This window comes from Gorilla gorilla, chromosome 1, assembly GCF_029281585.2.
Source record: "Gorilla gorilla gorilla isolate KB3781 chromosome 1, NHGRI_mGorGor1-v2.1_pri, whole genome shotgun sequence".
Lineage (NCBI taxonomy): Eukaryota > Metazoa > Chordata > Mammalia > Primates > Hominidae > Gorilla > Gorilla gorilla.
The window spans coordinates 151,081,394-151,101,419 of record NC_073224.2 but is presented as its reverse complement, the minus strand read 5'-3'; the positions used below and the strand labels follow the sequence as shown (position 1 = coordinate 151,101,419).

Here is a 20,026-nt window from a genome sequence, read left to right as displayed (position 1 = left end):
TGCCTCATATTCTGAAGGGAATCGCAAACAAAGACAAATTAAACAGACATTTATCCTCTTTACTGTGCAAGCAATTGGAAATCCAACCAAAGGTATTTCATAGCACAATGTGAAAACCAGAAGGGCTTATCGTGCAGGGGAAATTGCAACACACCAAAAGCAGCCAGGAAGTAAATACTGAGGGGGGTCTGATTTTCTAGCCTGACCTAGACTCTTAAGAGTGTTTTTGCTTCTTATTTCTTATTGCAATTTAATAAAGGAATTTAAAATTTTGTTTTATTTTTTGGAGGTGGGGTCTTGATCTGTCACCCAGGCTAGAGTGCAGTGACACAATCATATCACTGCAGCCTCAAACTCCTGGGCTCAAGCGATTCTCCCTAGCTACTTGGGGGAACTAATTCCCCCAAGTAGCTAGGACTATAGGCTTGCGCCACCACACACAGCTAATTCAATTTTTTTTTACAGACACCGTCTCACTACATTGCCTAGGCTGGTCTTTAACTCCTGGCCCCAAGTGATCCTCCCGCCTCAGCCTCCTGAGTTATCAGGATTACGGCACAAGCCCCTGGCTCCTCAGAAAGGAATTTTTAAAAACAGGAACATGAAGAGGAATTTCCCAGAATTTCAATTCTTTCTGCTGTCTTCCTGGAAGCTAATCTTAATCACTGTGGCATACAACCTGTAGTAGAGAATTCAGAAGTAGAAGTCTCAGAATAAACCCAAATTACTTGTCTTCACAGGCTCATTTAGCTTACAAACTACGTATGTTGTTAAATGTGCTGGTAAGTCTAAAAGTTCAAGAATATGAACGTATTATTATTCAATGTGGACAAACTCTAAACATCAAATATTTTTACATTTAAAGTAAAAAAGAAAAAATCCTAGGTACTTTGGAAAACTATTTTAAGTCAACATGCTGTAAACAGTCTAATGTTGATGAAATGTATCATTAGCTTCCACACTTTCTGTGGTCATGTAATCCTTTCTACCCATTCCTTCTCATGACATGTCAAATAATCCTAATTTTTAGTCTAGGGTCACTGTACATTCTTATTGAAATCTTGCATTAGACAATTTTGAAGAGAATGCTGACCAAGAGATACTTTATAAAGAAATACTATTAATAATACAGCAAGTCTCTAAATCACCCATCTCTAAATCACAGTTTATGTTGCCATAAATTGAGCAGGAACTCAACATGAATTATCTCCTAGAAACAAAGCATATCACAGTTTATTTCCCAGACCAGCCCATAAAAGCCTACTTTGCCCCCTGATGTTTAGACCGTAAAGAAAACTGTTCAAGGTGATAGTGGAAAATAGTGAGGAAAATACATTGTAAGCTCCATCCCTGGATATCTTATTACATTTCAGTTTTCCAAAAAAAACAAGTAGGTCGATAGGAGGAGCAGCATCTAAGATGAGGAGCTGATGCACTGGTTGAAGGTGTATCCTAAATTTGGCCACAATAAATTTGGCCACTCACTCACTACTACTGTTTAGGCTTCTATCCTATGGCACAGGTTTCTTTTTCTCTTTACTTGGAATCATTTTCTCTCCATAAATCCTTACTCATTCTTAAAAACTATGCTTCACTCGAAATTCAACAGTACTATCTTCAGGATGTCACCATACTCGGAAGATGTGTAATGTAGCTTTTACCGCGGATGCCGTATTAAGTTACCCTACTCTCTTTCATACACTATCCAAAGAGTTGCTCCAGGGTTTGCTTACAGCATTCTCATCTTTCTGTCACTCTCAGTAACCAACCAGCACAGTGCTTAACTGAGACATATGGTAAAAAAAAGTTTTTAAGTCCCACAGACCTGGATTTATGTGGCTCTGTCACTCATAAGATGGGAATCTTGAGCTAGTTACCTAAGCACTCTGAGTCTCAGTTTCCCCTTCTGTAAAATGGAAACAAACCAGCTCAAAGGGCAGTCTGCTACTCAAGCAGTTAATGAGTAATTTTTTGATGTTTTAAGAGAAAAATTGCACCCAAATTAAAAGCTGTAAATTAGGCAAGAAGGCTGTGTCTAACGGCTTACAAGGGATGCCAAAGAAATAACTTGTAAGTGAATACAAATACGTTTGTTTTAAAAACTTAACTTGGCCATATTAAATGAAACCTGATTTTTTCCTTTAGGAAACACTGTTAATGCTAATTGAAAGATGGTAACCCAATAATCTTTAACATACTATAATTGGAGCATTAAATATACCAGACCCACAGCAATCACTCAAACATATGTTGCAACTGACATGCTATGAAATGTGGCATCTCACACTTACAATCACCCTCTTTTTCTACAAGGTTAAAAAAAAACCAAGGGGGAAGCCGAACACAGGCTCATGCCTGTTCTAGCACTGTGGAGTCTGGAGCAGGAGGATTGCTTGAGCCCAGGAGTTCGAGATCAGCCTGGGCAACACAGGGAGATGCTGTCTCTACAAATATTAATAATTTTTTTAAAAATTAGCTGAGGGTGGTGGTATGAGCCTGTGGCGACAGCTACTTGGGAAACTGAGGCAGGAGGCTACCTGAGCCTGAGAGGTCAAGGTTGCGGTGAGCCATAATCATGCCACTAGCCTGGGCAACAGAGCGAGACCCTGTCTCAAAAAAAAGCACTTGTATCTCCACAATATGTATCAGTGAAATCTTATACTAAAATTACACTATATATTTTATACATTATTTCATTTGACTCAGCAATTCTTAGATGTATGGTATCTGTCTTTCATGGGTGAGGAAAAAAGATTTATTTTACAGATGAAACAAATTAAGCTTGAACAAATTATGTAACTACAGTTACACAGCTTACTAATTAGTAAAGCCAACCCTCAATTCTAGAGACACTGACTTCTAGCTATACTAGGAGCAATGGAGACACACAATTATAAAATATATGCCCCAAAGGAGTTTGCAGTGTAGGTGTGAAGACATGGAAAATATGAAGATAAAAAATCTAAACGTACAGAAAATCCAAAAGAATGTGGTAAATTATAAAGTAAATAGTACAGATTTGTGTTCCTCAATATGTTACCAATGTATGACCTACATTAGAATTTCTGGGAATGGAGCCTAGAATCTTTTTAAGCACATTCCCCAGCTGACTCTTAATGACCATTTATATATTCATATTTCAGATTCGCTGGTATAAACAATATGCAGAATGAGTTTAGTAGAAGGGAGAGGTCAAATGGACTCATTTCTCTCTTTCAAATATACCTAAGCTATTTTCCAGTATTTTCCTTACGTTGCTTTTACATACAATCAAATAATTTAGATTTAAATGGTACACAAAAAAGTGGCATTAACTAGAAATACTACTACTAGTTTCAAACAACTCCTCATTGTGAAATAATTTATAAAGTCATGATAGACCAATTTTATGTTTTAATAGCAATTATGGCAGGTTACTAAGCTAATACTTTACTGATTATAAAAATCAATTTATGGGCAATGTACAAGGTCAAATTCATGAACAAACTGATTATCTAAATATAATAATACTGCCACCTAGTGTTCAACTTTTAAAACGACATAATCATACAATTGGAATTTGGGAAAAAACCCCCCACAAAAGAGTGCTGTTAGAACAATAAAAAAAAAAGAAAAAAAAGAAAAAAAAAAAAAGAGAGAACAAACAGTTTCGGCCGGACACAGTGGCTCATGCCTGTAATCCCAGCATTCTGGGAAGCCGAGGCAGGTGTATCACTTGAGGTAAGGAGTTTGAGAACAGCCTGGCCTATATGGCGAAACCCCATCTCTACTAAAAATACAAAAATTAGTTGGGCATGGTGGTGGTCACCTGTAATCCCACTACTCAGAAGGCTGAGGAAGGAGAATCACTGGAACCCGGGAGGCAGAGGTTGCAGTGAGCCAAGATAAAGCCACTGCACTCCTGCCTGGGCGACAGAGCGAGACTCGGTCTCAAAAACCAAACAAACAAGCAAAGACAACTAACAGTTTCACAGTAGGAACAACAAAACTTTGCTTTAAGAATTGGCCCAGGTTGGGCGTGGACATTTTGCGAGGCCAAGGCGGGTAGACTGCTTAAGGCCAGACGTTCAAGACCAGCATGGGCAACACGGCTAAACCTCGTCTCTACAAAAAAATACAAAAATTAGCCAGGTGTGGTGCTGTGTGCCTGTAGTCCCAGCTACTCAGGAGGCTAAGGTGAGAGGATCGCTTGAAAGAACCAGGGAGGTGGAAGTTGCAGTGAGTCGAGATGATTTCAGTGCACTTCAGCCTGGGGAACAGGGTGAGACCCTGTCTCAAAAATAAAAAAATAAAAAATTGGTCGTTTTAGAGTCACTACCAGTATCTCAAGGATCACTGATGAAATGGGCAGCTAATACCAAATCATAACACTTCATATGTTTCAAATAAAAATCTTGTAATTCAAATAAAAGAGAACCAATTAAACAACTATCACATGTTGAACAGCATTAACTATAGCTACAAAAATTGGAAACAAGTTTTAAGAGACACTAAATAATACATAGCTATTTAAATACTGGGGAAAAGCATTATCAAAAGACAGTAAATGTGTGACAATTTGTATTTTCCAAAGATGGCAACAAAATCTCCCATCCACATGTTCTTCTGCAATGTGACCTTGTCAGTATCAAGTTTAGGTACAGCCTATTTCTCCATTCCCTTCAACTCAGGTGGGTCCTATCATGGCTCTGACGAATAGAATACTGAAGTGATCCTGTGCCAGTTCTAGGCATAACCCTTACCTACCCATGTCTAGCTTCCACTTTCTCAGAACACTTGCTCTTGAGGTATTTTTCTTAGAAGCCAACTACCATGTAGTATAAAATATGACTACTGTAAGACAACTATGGAGAAGCCCTGGAGGATGACAGATCCATGTGCGGAGGTCAAGGAGCACGGAGGAACCAGACATGCAAGTGAAGAAGTTATCATAGAAGCAGATCTTACAGGCCCAGCCAGTGCCAACTGCCCAGATAAATGCTTCCCAAATTACTGACTCATAAAATCATGAGCAAAATAAAATGGTTGTTGTAAGCCACTAAGTTTTGAGGTAGTTTGTAATGTAACTGTAAATGAAACAAAAATTGGTTCCTGAAGTATTATGTTGCTTTAAGAAAAATAAAAAACACTTGCCTCTTGTTTTCAGATTGGTGGTGGGTGGGCCTCAAGAAGAAGGAGGTGATGGTTTGACAGACAATGAGATAAATGTTATTAGAGGCAGGAAAAAAGGTATGAAGTATAAGATATAAGCTTATAAGATAAATATACTTTTGGTATTATGAATTATTTCATTAAAAAAGGTGATAGTGGCCAGGTACGGTGGCTCATGCCTGTAATCCCAGCACTTTGGGAGGCCGAGGTGGGCGGATCACCTGAGGTTAGGAGTTCGATACCAGCCCAGCCGACATGGTGAAACCCCGTCTCTACTAAAAATACAAAAAATTAGCCAGGTGTGGTGGTGGGTGCCTGTAGTCCCAGCTACTCAGGCAGGAGGCTGAGGCACAAGAATCGCTTGTACCTGGGAGGTGGAGGTTGCAGTGAGCCGAGATAGCGCCACTGCACTCCAGACTGGGCAACAGAGTGAGATTCCATCTTAAAAAAAAAAAAAAAAGTAATAGTAATGGGCTCTCTTAGTTGCTAACTCAGATGAGAGGGTGACATGGCTCTGATTATGCAAGTTGGGCCGTATCTATGCTTAAGTTTGCTATTAAGAGGAATTAGTGACAATGGGTTGTCCTAATTTTCAAGCACAAATTAAACATTAATTAAATATAAGACTGTCCAGCTGGGCGCAGTGCCTCACACCTGTAATCCCAGCACTTTGGGAGGTCGAGGCGGGTGGATCACCTGAGGTCAGGAGTTTGAGACCAGCCTGGGCAACATGGTGAAACCCCGTCTCTACTAAAAATACAAAAAAATTAGCCGGGCAAGGTGGCATGTGCCTGTAAATCCCTGCTACTCCGGAGGCTGAAGCAGGAGAATTGCCTGAACCTGGGAGGTGGAGGTTGTAGTGAGCAGAGATTGTGCCACTGCACTCCAGCCTGGACGACAGAGCAAGACTCCTCCATCTCAAAAAAATAAAAAAGAAAAAGAAAAGAAAAATGGGACTGTCCGAAAACAATTCTGAAAATGTTTACTGAATTAATATGGTTTAATCTAAAAAGTTTCAGACAATGTAAAAAATTTTATGGCAAGCATAATCAATCATGTATACCAAGATAATTTATTAGGAAACACTTGATGTCTGGATTCAAATTCCCATGAAAAACAGTAATTTAAATCAGAAAAAAGTCACAAATGTTGTCCCTTAGTGGGTTGTAGAATATTTGCCCACCTTGATTTCTTCCCCATTTTCTTAGTGTAAGAGGTAAAGGCTGAACTGAGCTGGCAATAAAGAGCAGATGCCTTTAAACCAGCGAGCTGATGCAAATTCAATTACATATACAGTCACATGTTGCATAATATTTTGGCTTAGAATGGACTATATACACAATGGCGGTCCCTTAAGATTATAATACTGTCTTTTCATTGTACCTTTTCTATGTTTCGATATATAAATACTGGAGGCACTGCCTCCAGAGAGCTGAACACATTCACATATATGGCAGGGTCTATATGCACCCTGACAACTCACAGAACAATGGGATGAAAGGATACTTTCTCCCACTTTTCATAGGTAAACTGGATAAGTTAATGTACCTGAGTACCTACAAAAATGTAGTAAGTGGGGCCTGGCGCAGTGGCTCACACCTGTAATCCCAGTACTTTGGGAGGCCGAGGCTGGGGGTATCTCTTTGAAGCTAGGAGTTTGAGACCAGCCCGGCCAACATGGGGAAACCCCGTCTTTACTAAAATAACAAAAATTAGCTGGGAGTGGTGGTGCACACTTTTAACCCCAGCTACTCGAGTGGCTGAGGCATGAGAATCACTTGAACCTGGGAGGTGGAGGTTACAGTAAGCCAAGATCATGCCACTGCACTCCGGCCTGGTGACAGAGCGAGACGCTGTCTCAAAAAAAAAAAAAAAAAAAAAAAGAACTAGTAAGTGAAGGTACAATTGGTCAAACATGCCCCACAAAGCCTACATTGAACAGGATGTTAAAAACACCACATACTAGAATATGAGTTTGGCCACAAGCTCCAAAAGCCAGAATAAATACATGCTAGGTATGTATTTAAAAAAAAAAAAGATACATACTTACCTCTGAGTTAAAACTGCCTACAGTACTCAGTACAATAACACTGTACAGGTTTGTAGCCCAGAGGCAATAGGCTATACTATGTAGCCTAGGTGTGTTGTAGACTATACCACCTAGGTTTTATTAAGTACCATCTACGATGTTCATATGATGAAATCACCTAACGATGCATTTCTCAGAACATACCCTCATCAAGTGACATACGATTTTAATGCAATCTAAATGTACTATTGATATATGACATTAATATATACAGGTGTTTATGTCATATATTGATTTATACTCATGCAGTGTCATGTTCAATTTAGGTATTTCCAACTTAATTTGCTTGATGATAGTCTCAGCAAAACAGAACTTTGCTCCTAGACTCTTCTACACCTGCCCTTGTTTGGTAATGGAATGGATTCTTCGCTTACAAGATATATTACACATTTAACCACAAATATCTATGAATGAGCCTACCGTATATTTTAAAATAAGTGTTGGTTATATTTTATGTCAGAAGAATCAGTATCAAAAAGAAATACTGTCATATATTATAGAAAGTAAGTTTTATTGGATATGTTTTTCAGATCTCAAGATTTAACATGGTGTTTGATACTAGTAAGTCAATAAAAGCAAAAACAAAATTAACTTCCTTTGGTTTGATATAGCAGAAAAGTACAAGCAAAAATTAGGAATTCCAAGCACAAGAAAGCATACAAGTCTTGTGAATTGTATCTTCCTTTTTCAGTTGATTAATCTCAACTGTCTTGCTGGTTAAAGTGGAAGTGAGCCTGGTGGGAAGGCTGAAAATATAATGGGATACTTTTACATTATTTAAAAATGGGCCAGGTGCCATAGCTCACGCCTGTAAACTCAGAACACTGGGAGGTCGAGGCAGGTGGAACACTTGAGGCCAGGAGTTTAAAACTAGCCTGGACAATGTGGTGAAACCCTGTCTCTACTAAAAATACAAAAATGAGGTGGGTGTGGTGGTGCATGCCTGTAATCCCAGGTACTCAGTAGGCTGAAGCACAAGAATCGCTTGAACCCCGGAGGCAGAGGCTGCAGTGAGCGGAGATCGTGCCACTGCACTCCAGCCTGGGGGACAGAGGGAGACTCTCACTCCAAGAAAAAAAAAAAAAAAAACGCTACAGAGGTTAGGAGAGCTAAGAAGCTGAAATTATCTTCAATCTCATGTATGTCTGTCTCACTCATACACATTATCAGTTTGATCTTAACACTGTGGAAGAACTGGAAGGCTCTCATTTAACTGAAGGGTTAAGCAAACATTTTCTGTAAAGGGTGACATAGTAAGTATTTTAGGTTTTGTGGGTCAAGAGGCAAAATTCAGGATATTAAGTAGGTACTTACATGTCTACTAATGAGGAAAATAAAATTCTCTTTTGGGGATCACATTTCACTTAATTGGAGTTCAAAGTTAATGTTCTCTATCAAAATCAATGACAAATGTTCATGTGTCAATGATGTTGTGTTAACAAGATTTTATGTATTTCACTTTCTTTTCACATAGACAAGAAATGCCAAATACTGATATTAATCCACAAGTGTATGATTTTAATTGAGCATATTTATTGCTTGGAAGGCATTCATAGAATTGTATTACATTCTTCTCCTGATAATGGCCTTTTAACATACTGTTACACTGCAGATTAGTCACTACCAACTGAAGGTTAGATGGAACCCCCTTAACTGTACAGTGAAAACAAATTTTGAAATATGAAAATTTCCTTTGCATTTGCATTCAAGTCTGAAAAACACTGCTGAAAATACAGCTTGAGCCTGGAAAATATATCTGCTGCAAATCTATGTGGTAATGAATATCGTATTTTAACTTCTGACACCACTGGAAGTATATAAAGTATATAAAAGCAATTTGACATTACTTATGATTCAAATGTTAACTTGTGAAATTGACTTTACTGCACTTTATGTTTCACAGAAAAGCAGTATTTTGCCTTGTAACTCTATGATGAATTCATTAAGACATATTAGCAAGTTTGCAGCAAAAGCTCATTTTCAAAACCATCCAGTGTTCAACAGTAGTAGCCGAAGGCAGTACTGATTCAGAAAAATCTTACTCTTGGCCCCTGAGTTCAGAAAAATCACAACAAAACTTTGCTACTGCTAAGTCACCAGATTAGTGTGTCATTAAGACAAGTCACCCTAACAGTATTTTGTTAGAAATATTCAGCTTCTATTTCTAACAAAAATGTCACAAAACTGGCTGAGCATGATAGCTCACACCTATAATCCCAGCACTTTGGGAGGTCAAGGCAAAAAGATCACTTGAGGCCAGGGTTCAAGACTAGCCTGGGCAACACTGTGAGACCCTATCTGTACCAAAAAAAAAAAAAATTAGCCAGGGTCCTGCTTGAGCCCAAGAGTTGAGGCTGAAGTGAGTCATGATCACACCACTGCACTCCAGCCTGAGAAACAGAGTGAGACTCTGTCTCAAAAAAAAAGTCACAGAACTGATATTGATAGTTACGTGCACAAGAGTGAATGAAGTTCATTGTTCACAATTACTGGTTAAATAACACAAGGTAGATTAAAGTCTTCTCTAACAAAGTACTGCTGATGAATAATGTAATAAATAGGCTTTTTAAACACCTTACGTTTTCAATCTTGGCAAATCTGTCCCACTAAGTCTTCTGCTCCACATATTTTTACCCTTATCAGTTATAATAAATCTTAGCAGATTCCACTTCAGGTTATACTGAATTAACACTTTTGCAACTGCTTTGAAGCTATTTTCTCCTATAGCTGTTCCATGTAGACTACTCACTGGAGCTAGTTCTTCTGTCAAGCTCAGCACTGACTTTTTTTTTTTGAGACAGAGTCTCACTCTGTCACTTAGGCTGGAGTGCAGTGGCGCAATCTCGGCTCACTGCAAACTCCACCTCCCAGGTTCAAACAATTCTCTGCCTCAGCCTCCCAAGTAGCTGGTATTACAGATGCTCACCACCACGCCCGGCTAATTTTTGTATTTTTAGTAGAGATGGAGTTTCACCATCTTGGCCAAGCTGGTTTTGAACTCCTGAACTCATGATCCATCCGCCTCAGCCTCCGAAAGTGCTGGGATTACAGGCGTAAGCCACTGCGCCTCGCCCAACACTGACTTCTTGAATAAACAACTGCAAAGCAGCAATAACATTGATCTAGTCATCAAGAGCCAAGGAAAAATACCTGAGCTAATTTGCCTTGACTTTTAATTGACTACTGATGTTGCTCCACTGTCCTCAACTCTTCAAGCAACTGTTCTTGGTGAGATGCTAACAGTCTTAAATAAATTTATTTTCTCTGCATACATTTCTTCAGCTGTTGCAATCAAATATGAATTAACCTATCATTGGTTAATGGCTTTCCTTGCTTGTCCAAGAAATAAGCCACTTAGAAACTTTAGTTGCAGCCTCAGTTTCATTCTTTTATTTTTGTGAAAAAATTCTGTTGTGTTAAGATATTCTATTTTACATTATTTTCTGACCATTGTTTTCCTGAGTTAGAAATATTCTGATGAGTGCTCAGTATGGTAATGTCCACGCTTACTGTATTCTTTTAACACAGCTATAGTATCATTGTGTAATAAACACAAGGTTTTGCCATCTAATTCAGTGACAAAATAATCCACACTCCACCATGCCTTAAAAGCATGACATTCAAAGTTAACTTTTCTTGTTTTGGTGTGATGGATATGTAATGGTAATAAAAATAAATAAATAAAATAGTGCAGTATGGCAACATATGTGGCGATCAACACGTTGCTGAGTTATAACTGCATCACTGCAATTAGTATGCTGAGCAGCAGAAAAAAAGTGATGAGAGCTGTACACGTGGTTTCTGTCGAAGCTACTAAGCTCTGCTGTTGTAATGTGAAAAGAGTCATATACACTATATAAACAAGTGAGTGTTGCTATATTCCAATAAAACTTTATAGATACCAGGCCAAGCGTGGTGGCTTACACCTGTAATCCCAGCACTTTGGGAGGCCGAGGCTGGTGGATCACCTGAGATCAGGAAGTTCAAGACCAGCCTGGCCAACATGCTGAAACCCTGTCTCTACTAAAAATACAAAAAGTTAGCCGGGTGTAGTAGTGGGCCCCTGTAATCCCAGCTATTCGGGAGGCTGAGGCAGGAGAATCACTTGAAACTGGAAGGCAGAGGTTGCAGTGAGCTGGGATCGCACCACGGCACTCCAGCCTGGGCAACAAAAGGGCAACAAGAGCGAACTCTGTATCAAAAAAAAAACTTTGGCCAGGCGCAGTGGCTCACGCCTGTAATCCCAGCACTTTGGGAAGCCAAGGCGATCGTATCACCTGAGGTCAGGAGTTCGAGACCAGCCTGACCAATGTGGAGAAACACCGTCTCTACTAAAAAAAAAATACAAAATTAGCTGGGCATGGTGGCACATGCCTGTAATCCCAGCTACTTGGGAGGCTGAGGCAGGAGAATCACTTGAACCCAGGAGGCGGAGGTTGTGGTGAACCGAGATCACGCCATTGCACTCCAGCCTGGGCAACAAGAGCAAAACTCCGTCTCAAAAAACAAACGAAGAAAAACTTTATAGATACTGAAATTTGTATTTTCACATGTCCTAAAATATTATTTTTGATTTTTTTTAACCATTTAAAAATGTAAAAGCCAGAATTAACAAATAGGCCATATATAGGTTGTACTTTGACGACCCCAGATTAAAATTTTATTATTATGAAAGGCAATACAAGATAGAAATCTGCCTCCCACGCAGACAATGGAGCCAGTCTTCTAGACTACCTAAACGTCAGTTTCCTTATCTGTAAAATGAAGATAATGGTAGTACTCACCTCACAGGTTTGTTGTGAGGATAAACTGAGTGAATATGTAAATCATTTAGAATAGTGCCTAGTATATAGTAAACGTATTAGCTATTAATATTCCTTACTCAGCAGAATACAGTTGCAAATGATTCTCAATTCCTATTAGCAACTCTATACTTTAAAACTCCCACTGTAGGTCTGAGGCAAGCAGCCTTCTTGGACCAAGTAAGACAAGTCCACAGTATGCCACTACTAATGCTTCTGTTATACTGCCCACAATCCTTCTAGAATTTTCATTCTTAAGTAATTCAAACTGCTAAATATTACCCCTATTCTCAGATGCAACTCCACCACAAGAATAATTTTTGAACAGACTATCTGTAGTCTAAAGTTCTGCTGCATATCTAGATTAGTGTGCAAGTAGGAACAAGGTGAAACTTTAAGTGTTATTTTTGGCAATAATTTTATGCTAGATATTCATCAATAGATGATTCTGTATAAAAGTTATAATAAATCTTCTTTTTGACTAAAAGGCTTTAGGTGGGACTCAAAAATCATGTTTATCTACTTCCCAATGTATAAAAAAGCCACAAAAGTTTGATTACATTTATTCATTATTTAATATGCATGAGTGTCAGCCCATCTCTCCAGTCGTCTACCAAATATTTCAGACTAAGGACTTACGAAATTACTGGGGCCTTTTCGTTTCTTCTGGATTAGCTCCCACCCCACATTATAAAAATATACATTTGGATATACAATAAAATATATCTCTGAATAAGTTTACTCGTTTGTTTCCTATTTTTTTTTTTGCAATAAATTATTTGTTGGGGAAGAAAGTCAAAAATGTGTTCATTAAATGATAGTTTGGAAACTATGCAAAAGTGAAGGACCCTAAACATTTTTTTTTTTTTTTTTTTTGAGACGGAGTCTTGCTCTGTTGCCCGGGCTAGAGTGCAATGGCACGATCTCGGCTCACTGCAACCTCCGCCTCCTGGGTTCAAGCCATTCTCCTATCTCAGCCTCCTGAGCAGTTGGGATTGCAGGTGCCCACCACTACGCCCGGCTAGTTTTTGTATTTTCAGTAGAGATGGGGTTTCTTCATGTTGGTCAGGCTGGTCTTGAACTCCTGACCTCAGGTGATCTGCCTGCCTCGGCCTCCCAAAGTGATGGAATTACAAGCGTGAGCCACCATGCTTGGCCTCCTGAACAGTAATTTAAATTAAAACCATAATAACAACTCACCTACAACCAAGCCACATTCAGGACAGATCATATCACCGGCTCTGTAGTCCTCCACTAAAATCGCATCTGGATGGTTTGGACATGTGACTCTTGGAAGAGCATCCAAACTAAAAGAAAAAAGTTGTATTTTTACATCTTCCCAACCAACATGTATCAGATTAATCTTCTGGGATGGGGGATGGGGAAGACAAAGATTGTGAACGTTTTTTCATACATACGACTGTAACACATATAAGCTAGATTTTCAAAGTAAACATCCCAGTTAGGTTATTTTAAATTCCAGCTAGTAACTGGCAAGTAGTTTCCACTGGAATTCTTATTTTATTGTGGAAGGCTTTCAAAACATAAATAGAAAATAATTGTTTCTTCTCTTTTTTTTTTTTTTTTTTTTTTTGAGACAGAGTCTTGCTTTGTCGCCCAGGCTGGAGTGCAGTGGCGCGATCTCGGCTCACTGCAAACTCCACCTCCCGGGTTCACGCCATTCTCCTGCCTCAGCCTCCCTAGTAGCTGGGACTACAGGCGCCCACTACCACGCCCGGCTAATTTTTTGTATTTTTAGTAGAGACGGGGTTTCACCGTGTTAGCCAGGATGGTCTCGATCTCCTGACTTCGTGATCCGCCCGCCTCGGCCTCCCAAAGTGCTGGGATTACAGGCGTGAGCCACCGCGCCCGGCTGTTTCTTCTCTTAATATGTACGCCAGTAAGACTTTTAGAAATGTTGATTAGTATAGTAATGACTAGTTACCATAATAACCTGCAGCATTTACATTACCATCCAGTTTGTGCTCTTTGCCACTTATTTCTCTAGTCAGAGAACAATTTCTCTCTGTATTTTTCTACTTATTAACTACTTTAGTAACAGTTTTAAATAGTACACTGAACCCAGTAAGTATAGAAATGAGGGATGGTAGAAGTTGCTCTGCTGAACTTAAGACTTGATGATTTCCTTTAGTCCAGAATTGAGTTATTGAATTTATCATTCAAGAAATTGTTTCAAAAGCTACTTGTTATCTGTGATATTAATAATTAGCTCAATTTATTTTGAACAACAAAGCAGTTTGCAGAAGACACATTCATCTTTTTTTGACACATTAATCTTAAATGATCTGACAGAATCAGCTGTAAAAGCAACAAAGATTTGATCATTATTTCAGGGGGTATGACCTCACAATCATAAATTCTTGGTATCACTGCACATAAGGCCATTTTAAAAACCATTTGAAATACAATAAATGGTTAGGTTATGGACATCAGATACACGTAAAAGACAAAAATCAACTGTTCTTATAGTATGTAAATAGTATTTGTGGTTTGGGGTAAAGTTTCTCATGCTAGCAAATACAATTCAGAATGTTAACTCTCAACTCAGAAGGTGGTATCTATGGGAAAACTGATAAAATAATCCATATTCCCCCCTAAACTTATCTAGTCAGCTTAACTAGAATATGTCTTGAATCTTCTCATTGGGAACACGGGGGGATGAGTATTACTTCATATTTGTGTTTATTCCATAAATTCCTCTAAGGAAAGTATTTTAATAAATTATGACAAATAAAATTAAACAGTTGATATAAATTATGAAAAACCATGTTGAAATAAAGGAAAATGTTAGCAGAGTAACAGTAATTACAAATTAGTAAAAGAGGAGGCCATGTGCAACACGTACTAAGAACTAATATCTCTGCAGTATTAAAAAGTAGATAGAAAACTATAGTTTGTGTAATGATACAGAAACATCTCAAAGATATGAAGAGTGAAGAATAAGGTAGAAAACCTATACAAAGCTGAAAAGTATGAACTAACCATACACCATAACATGGATGAACTTCAAAATACTAACAGAATCTAGACAGCAGAATACATATGCCATTTACGACAACTTTAAAGCAGGCCAAATGAATTGATGGAGTTAGAAATCAGGATGTGGTTTTCTCAAAGGAGGGGGAATGACTGAGGACAGAGACTTTGCTAGTGTCTTAGCTAGTGCTAGTGGTATCTGATTTCCTTACCCGGGTAGTAGCTATATGTATGTGCTCACTTTGTAACTGAGCTGCCCACTTTTAAAATGTGCTAACTTCATTAAAAAAAAGTAAAAGCAAGGTAGTGAATGGAGTTTAAATTAGGTCACTTTCGTGGGGGAAGAGAGGTTAGAACTATTCCTATACATTTGTTAAAGCATAAACACTAGGAAAACACCAAGAGACTAGTAATTATGGCTGATCCAGGGAGACTTAGATGGCTGGGAGCTAGGAAAGGAGGAAGACTACTTTTCATGGTTTCAGTCTATTGCAATTTTGCTTTTGGACCATTTGTATGTGTTACCTATCAAAATAAAACTATGCTAAATCAGTAAACTTAATCAAATTACCCACAATACAAAAGAGGAACCATACAAATGGGATGGTGAAGGTGGTAACAGAGAGAAACAATAGGGAGGAATAGAGAAACCACCACCACTGACATTAAAACGATTCGAGACTACTGAAGTACCAGATAATCCCAAACCCCATTTTATAGCTATCATTTATTGGGCATGGACTGTATTACTTGTGTTATACATTTATTATTGTCAATCTCCACAACAATCCTGCAAGAAAGGCACTATTTCACATTTAAAAGATTATGCTCAGAGAATGATTTGCCTGAAGTCATGGAACTAATAAGTGGCGGAGCTTACATTTGAACTCAGAACATTTGTACTCCTCTGTGAGGACATCAGCCAGTTTCATGGCCTAGTGACAATACACCTTCCTGAGGGAAAAACATGCAAAAGGTAGAAATATATTTTGGCTGGGCGCAGTGGCTCATGCCTGTTACCGCAGCACTTTGGTAGGCCAAAGCCGGAGGACTGCTTGGGCCCAGGAGTTCGGGACCAGCCTGGGCAATGTAACTAGGCCTTGTCTCCACAAAAATAAAAATTAATAAAATTTAAAAATAAAAAAATTAGCCAGGCACGGTGGTGTGCACCTATGGTCCCAGCTACTCAGAAGGCTGAGGTGGGAGGATCATTTGAACTGGGGAGGTCATGGCTGCAGTGAGCCATGATCGTGCCACCTGCACTTCAGCCCAGGCCTGTTCCATAAAATAAAAAATACTGCATTTAACTTTCTTTGTTGTCACTGTTAGAAAAACTTGAGCAATAACTGCTATGATACATAAATTGCACATATCTAGAAAAAAATTTCAGACTTAAAAAGCCATGATAGAATTTAAAAAAAAAAAAAAAGCCATGGTAGAATTTTAAGTCGTATTTAAGTGATCTGGGGAGCCCAAGTTTTCCATTTACCTACAAGGAGGCCTTACCCGACAGAACAACACCCAGATAGAATGACTGAGCATCCAATCCAAGAATCAGAATCAGTAAACAAGAGTGTCACTGGCTTCATGAGTTCTGTTCAAACAATATATTAGCTAAAGCTGCCTCCCACCCCAAATTCTTTTTTTCTAATCATAAAATGTTAAGTCTTGGCAGTTACCAGAAAAGGCTATTTTGTAAAAATGGCTTTCACTGTGAAATTAACCAATTCCACAGATGATAGCAGGGTCAGAAAAATAGTGCCAGAGTTCCAGAAGCTGTAGAATTAATTTGATACTTTCAACACAGGATTAGTTAACCAAAGGCCAGGTGTGGATAACAGGAAACAGGTTGTCTTAGACTCTACACTCTAACACTACTCCTGGAAAAGTCAACATTGGCATGACTCAGTTTACACTTATGCAAAAATACTAATATCTACCTCACAGTGGTAATGAGAGACATAATTAGGGTCTGCAAGCATTTTTCAGGTCACAAGATTAAAGGCTGTTTCTGAGGGTACTGCATACATTTCCTGTAGATATGAGTACACTGCATTCTTAAATATATACTAAAAGGCGACCTCCTAGCACATATAACTAATTTTCTTTGGCAAGATTTTCTTCAGAAGTACACAGGCAACGATATTTGTAAACAAATCCTTTAGCAGGGAACTAATCAACTCTTCCGATGGCTCTAGCTTCCACTTCCGAGGCCCGCTGTGATGGTAACCAACCAGGTTCCATCTGGCTTACCAATGCTGACGTTCCCAACTTCCTAGCTGTCAGATCGATAGGAACCTGAAACTGTTTCCCGTTCCTTTGAAAAGGAGAAATTACGGACCCTCGGGTTGTTTGGGCCGTAGATGAAAAAAACAAGCGGCGGGGGGGGGGAGGGGGTGCCGCGGGGGAAGAGAGGAGGGAGGGTGGGAGGAAGAGAAAATAAAGGGAGATTGAAATATTGGGAAAAGATACGAGGGCAAGGACTGGGGACACAGAAGCCCACCAGGACCCACATAGGGTGATGTCTACATAAGACTCCAGGGCAATAACGTCAACAGCTCGGTAACCCTGCGACACCCTGAGAGTCCTGCCGTCTGGAAGTGCCTTTGTCCCGGCCCGTCGGCCAGTCCCGCCGCTTCTCTCCCATACCCCTAGGCGCTCAGCCCTACGAGGCTGCCCGGAGGCCGCCTAAAAGCCGGCGACGCTCGCGCCCGCCCCTCAGCTCGCCGGGCTCGGCGGGACATACTAACCGGCTGGTAGACGCCATCTTCACGGCGACTGCGGTGCCCGCAACAAGACACAACAGACACACCGAAAACAGGAAGCGAATGTGGCGAAGAGACGCGCAGAGATGAGTTTTTATAGACGACTCACCCACGCAGTCGTAGCAGAGCAGGGCTACGGGTCGGGAGAAGGGCCAAGAACAGTGAGATCCCATACGTCACGTGCTTTGCGATTTCTTACGTTCTTACTCCGTTTCTGTAATTTGCTATGTTGCTAAGCGAGTCAACGTTAACTACCTAGGAAAAGTCTCATGGGAACCCTGCAAAGGGGCTACAACAGAGCTACTCTCAATCTGACAGTTAAAACACAAAGAAAACCCTGGCTTCGTAGTGGTGCCAAAGCCTGCATCCCTAATAGTCTAACCACCCCTTCGTCTCCCACCTTCTCACGGCCACCACCTACCCCCTCCCAGCCCCCCACCCCGCGTCAGGCACTCCCATTTGAGCCAGTTCTTACGTGCCCCAAGGGTGATTCTTTCTAAGAAATTTGAAATAAAAGGAGAAACTCACTTAGGTCATCCAGAACAGGTGTCTGTTCAGGATCTGTCATCAGCTAGCATGTTGTCTTCTTAGGCACGTCCTTTATACAGGTCATGTAAGTTTATATAGGTTATGGTATCTTGCCTTGCATACCCTTTTAGAATTGGCAGAAGATGAAACAAAACTACGTGAAACCAATGTGTACACAAGAGGCACGATATGGGCCATGCTCTGATCATTTTTTTTTTCATGGCCTTTGTAACGCTGGCTGATAGCTACGTATAGAAAACTTGGCAGAACATCTAGATATTGCAAAATATCCCTAGATTTATTAATTAGCCAAACTAACGTCAAAATTGTAATACCACTATTATTAACAACAATAACAGTTACCGGTGGAGAGTATTCACGTTCTTGGCGTTTTGAACAAAGAACTGGACAAAACGCACAAACTAAGGAAAGAATGAAGCAATAAAGGTAGAGATTTATTGAAAACGAAAAGGTAATACCGACTAGAGCATAGGAGCTCAAGAGTCCTTTTGCAGAATTTTCGGGGGTTTAAATACCCTCTAGAGGTTTCCCATTGGTTACATGGTGTACACCCTATGTAAATGAAGTAGTGGCTCCACAATCAGTCTGATTGGTTGTGGAAAGCAACCAATCAGAGGCTAAAGTGAAGTTACAAAGTTACACTCCTATGCAAACGTCTGATTGGTTGCAGAAAGCAACGAATCAGAGATACTTTCAATTTCACATCTGCCACACGGCAAAAGTGTGTGTGTGTGGTTGTGTAGTGGGGAGGGGGTTGCAAAGGGAGTAACGTCTGGTTCTTTTGTTACTTAGGTGTGGAAAGTTGGGGTTTTCCTTTTTTTTTTTTTTTTTTTTGAGACGGAGTCTTGCTCTGTCGCTCAGGCTGGAGTGCAGTGGCGCGATCTGGGCTCACTAAAAGCTCCGCCTGCCAGGTTCACGCCATTCTCCTGGCTCAGCCTTCCGAGTAGCTGGGACTACAGGAGCCTGCCACCACGCCCGGCTAATTTTGTTTTTTGTATTTTTAGTAGAGACGGAGTTTCACCCTGTTAGCCAGGATGGTCTTGATCTCCTGACCTCGTCATCCGCCCGCCTCGGCCTCCCAAAGTGCTGGGATTACAGGCGTGAGCCACCGCGCCCGGCCGGGGTTTTCCATTTGATTTAGTTCTAGGAAATCAGTGTGAATCTGCCTTAGGTTCCCTGCCTTCAGACAGTATTCTCCTGCGGCAACACTTTGCTGACAACTATTCTTGAAAATACGGGGATTGGTATTTTCATGGTGGTTTTCATGGGGCTGAGAACTTAGAAGATAATGACTGCTTCCTTCATTTGGGGATGGGATTTAAATGTAATGGAGCACTCATTGTTTTCTTGAGAAGGTGGGAGATACTAGCTTCCTTAGAAAGAAAAAGGGGTGCGAGAGGCAGGATTTTAGGAACTCAAATCTAGGTGGGAACCGGGGAGCATGATTTCTTTTTTCTTTCCCAATCCCAATCTTCTATTTTGTAATTCTGTAATTTTGAAAACTTGACTGTACTCTTCTGGGAGTTTTTTCCTCCCTCAATATTTTTGTCAAGTGCAACCAGGAAAGGGCTTGGGGGTGCTGCACCTCAGTCCAGTAGAGGTTTCATGGTAAAGCATCTTAGCTTGGAGGAAGAGGAGGAATAAGACAACTGTGCATCTCTTGAGGATCCAGA

At 40.0% G+C, this 20,026-nt stretch overlaps 1 protein-coding gene across 1 annotated transcript in view; it reads right to left on the bottom strand.

Annotated features, from left to right (window-relative positions):
• Window positions 1-18,030, bottom strand: part of GTF2B (general transcription factor IIB) — a 38,330-nt gene extending 20,300 nt beyond the window's left edge. Inside the window, exons 1-2 of the mRNA XM_004026092.4 lie at window positions 17,790-18,030; window positions 13,243-13,349 (exon numbers count right to left, since the gene is read on the bottom strand). Coding sequence (XP_004026141.2) covers window positions 13,243-13,349; window positions 17,790-17,977 — 295 coding nt within the window. The 5' untranslated portion in view covers window positions 17,978-18,030. The remainder of the gene's footprint in view (window positions 1-13,242; window positions 13,350-17,789) is intronic.
• Between the last annotated feature and the right edge of the window lie 1,996 nt (window positions 18,031-20,026).